At 34.8% G+C, this 3,699-nt stretch overlaps 1 protein-coding gene across 1 annotated transcript; it reads right to left on the bottom strand.

Annotated features, from left to right (window-relative positions):
- Positions 1-225: 225 nt before the first annotated feature.
- Positions 226-1,158, bottom strand: LOC124370486. The gene has a single exon (XM_046828780.1). The coding sequence runs from the start codon at positions 1,156-1,158 to the stop codon at positions 226-228; it is 933 nt and encodes a 310-aa protein (XP_046684736.1).
- Positions 1,159-3,699: the final 2,541 nt, after the last annotated feature.

The following is a 3,699-nucleotide window of genomic DNA, read 5'->3' as shown; positions in this document are numbered from 1 at the left end:
GCTTTAAACAGGAATAAAAATATGTAGGCCTACCCACTACACAGTAAGCAGAATATATACGCCCACTTTTGTTAATTAATACAGAAAACAAAACATTCAAACAGTATTCATCCCTCATATAATCCAGAATAAACCTAAAACCTACATCTTTACCAGACTTATATAAGATAATACATGTGAAAAAATAAGTTAACTTACAATACAACAGAGAAAACAAAACTAAGCTCACAGTTTGGCTAGATCTGCTTGAGAAGTTATCACTTTCACAGGAGCTTTTTCGGCCTTTCTCATAAGGATCTTGCCTCCCCGTATCCATAAGTATGTGTATTGTTTTTCTCCTTTCACAACTCTAGCTGCATTCAGAAGTCGGCGCCTTCCGGGACATAGTCTTTCATTTATGTAGATAGGCTGAGCAGGGCTTGCTGATAGGCCTATGTGGTGAGTAGAAAAATTCCTCTTCACACGTCTTCGTTGCAGCAGAGATTCAGCGTCCATACGTCGAGTCATCTTAACTATTATTCCGGGAGGTTTGTCAGTTCCATCCCTACTTCGTAACCTGTGGCAAGCACTAACCATAGAATTTTCAATGGTTAGATCTAATGACTTCCCCACCGACTTGATTACTTCCAACACTTGTTCGCCTTTTTCAACTGGCACACCGTGTATTTCGATAGTGTCCCTTCTCGAATATTGTTCACTGTCCTCTATACGGCTTTCGAGCATAGACACTCTGTTCTTTAGTTCGCTATTTTCAGCAGTTAGTTTGTTTACGAGCTCTAGTAAAGCCGCCATTTCTTCATTCTGTTTACTGACTAAACTTTTAGTTTCCTTTATTTCCTCAAAGGCAGTGTTGATTGACTTACCTAGGTTAGTTTCAATCCCCTTTAAGTCCTTTCTGAGGTCAGTCACAAGACTGTAGATATCGTCATACGTTATTGACGATCCGGATCTAGACTCAATAGCCATACTCTTACGACGCTCCTTCGAGCAGGGAGAGCACCGCCAGATAGATTGGTTATCTTCATAATATTTAATGTCTTCAGGAGTGAGATCAACACACTTGCCATGAAAAGGCTTTTGACATTCAACACAGTCCACTTTAACAGAGTTCTTGCCAGTCTTAGATATGGGCTTCAAACACTTAGCACAATCTGCCATGATGTAGGCAAATATTAGACTTAGGCTAGCAGAAATTGAAAATAAACAAGCAACAATAGATAAATAGGTCACAAATAAAGTATACTTCACAACCGAAATAACGAGTTTTGAGCTCAAAACATCGCACAGAACACAATGACTTGTAACTTTTGAGGTTATGTTAGCGAGCACTGCTACACACGTCTGTCTGCTGCCGTGACTGACTCATGACTGAGTCTACCAAGACAGTAGAAGATGTCTGCTAGGCACATTCTATTAATCTTTCTTCAGCAGGTGTCCACTAGATGTGAAACTAAAGGTCTTGTAGTACTGTCCTGAAAAGAAAATTATAAAACTATTTAAGTTAAAAATATTTAATTTATGAAAGCCATAATGCAGTCCGGTAAGATATTGTTGGTTCAACTCTATTACAAGAAACAGATCTGGTGTTCGACTCTGTAACTAATTCATAAAAGTAAAAGTTACAGAATATTTTTCTTTTGAAAACTACCCTATAATATTTTTAAATTCTCAGTTGAATTTTTTTATTTATTATCAGGTATGTAAAACAGCCCCAATTCCACACTGCTTAATTCTTTAAACATGACCAATTACATAACGATTCTCCCTGTATTCTTTGGGTACAGAACGGATTATAAACAACCTACAAAACATGTTTTCCTGTTTTAAAACAAAGATATGACAACCTTAATAAACCCAGACACAAAACTAAATGAAATAACAAGACTTATTAGAATTTAATTTACTCTAGTATTAGTGTTGTCACTTCGTGTAACTGTTGCGGTGTTCTGTCACTAAAACTAGGATGTGTAAACTGCTTTGATAGGTGAGAAAACGAGGAGAAGAAGGTGTGATTTAAAATAAATAAATAAATAAAAGTAACTCATCTGTACGTTCTGGTCCTGGTCCTGGCCATAATGTATCCCAGAGGAGTTTCCTGGATGTGCTCAAAATAAAACAAACATAAACTAAGCTATAGAAAAATTACTGAACATAATGTATCTTGTTGTTTCTATGTATTTAAATAATTTTTATATATTGTACTGTTGAGCATGATTCAGCTGTTTCCTTAGTTTATTTTAATCTAGACTTGTGCAGCCATGTCTTTTCTTACGTTACGTCTATTATTGAAATGGAACAAAATGCCCGTTAGGTGATTATATAGTCGTACATTCTATAGTTACTAATATATCATATAGCATTATACTATACAGCCACATCTACACAACCTACGTGGGCTTTACAAAATATCTGATTTAAGTATTCTGCAAACAAAGTGTACTTTTAAATGTCTCCCAAGAATTATTCCTAATTATATTTGACGAATTTATAGCTAATAAAGTTTTTAGAGGGACAGGATATCTATGGATATTTGCTTCGCTTAGTGATACAATGTAATCAGTAACACTACGTTTCGCAATATGCAATCTGATCTCTTCTTCTGGTAAATTACTAAACTAATGCATGACTACAACCTATGTTAAAGTAAATAAAACATACCAGAGCATTGTGACACGCGTAAGTCTGGAACCAAAACAGCCATGTTGTGAGTCTATTTCATGCACCCTTACTAAAACATGCACTTTATTTAACTAAACACTAATTATTAAAACTGAACAACTAAAGTCATAATATAATAAGTTTTATAACAATTCACACATAATATTCGTTTATTCGTAGAAAGTATATAACATTTCTGAAGCTTATGGATTCCTAGTAAAGAGTAAATAATTCAGGTTTAATTAGTATTGTGCAAATAAATTACCACTTATATCAGAAGAATAACAAATATTTTGACTTTATGTTTATACGGAATTTTATGGCGTTAATATGTTCATCCTTAAAAATGTGTGTAAACTAACTCACGTGTAGTCTAAGTATTTTTACCGCCAAATCTTAAACAAGTATGGGTTAGCTAATTTTAAGGTTACATGCTAGTAAGACGATACGTGTATGGTGGGACTTCTACAAACCTACGCTTTCTGATTTAGAAAAACTTCTGGCTCAAAATGTTTACATTTTTTATAACAGATTATAATTTGCCTGACTGCCTCGTTTAAGAATATATACAGGCATGCATACGTAGGTTAAGAAGGCTATTTCATTAAAACACTTCTATTTCCGACCTTTTTAATTAATTTCCGACCTTGTCAAAAACATGATTTCCAGAAGTGCTTTACCGTATAGTAGACCAAATTTGTTAATATTTATCCAGCCCCTCGAGTGGTGGGCTGTATATTAGCTGGATAACTTATTGAAATGAACTGGACTCCAGCGACTCATGAGAATAAGCTTATAATTATTACACGTTAAATACAAAGCAAGATATGAACCATACCAACACTAATATTTCAAACACAAAGTCAGCCATAATGTTTGTAATCTTAATTATATCGAAGGCTATCATTGGAGAGTTAAATTATAGGCAGCGCACCGTTTGAAATTACTCATGAAACATCAGCGAACCCTTTTAGGCAACACTTGGTGTAGCCTTGGTTTGTAACATTGTAATAGACCTGTGACAGAAACGGTGGAAACGTT

The sequence above is a fragment of the Homalodisca vitripennis genome, unplaced genomic scaffold (assembly GCF_021130785.1).
Source record: "Homalodisca vitripennis isolate AUS2020 unplaced genomic scaffold, UT_GWSS_2.1 ScUCBcl_192;HRSCAF=1557, whole genome shotgun sequence".
NCBI lineage: Eukaryota > Metazoa > Arthropoda > Insecta > Hemiptera > Cicadellidae > Homalodisca > Homalodisca vitripennis.
The sequence above is the reverse complement of the archived record's forward strand: the minus strand, read 5'-3'. Positions and strand labels throughout refer to the sequence as shown.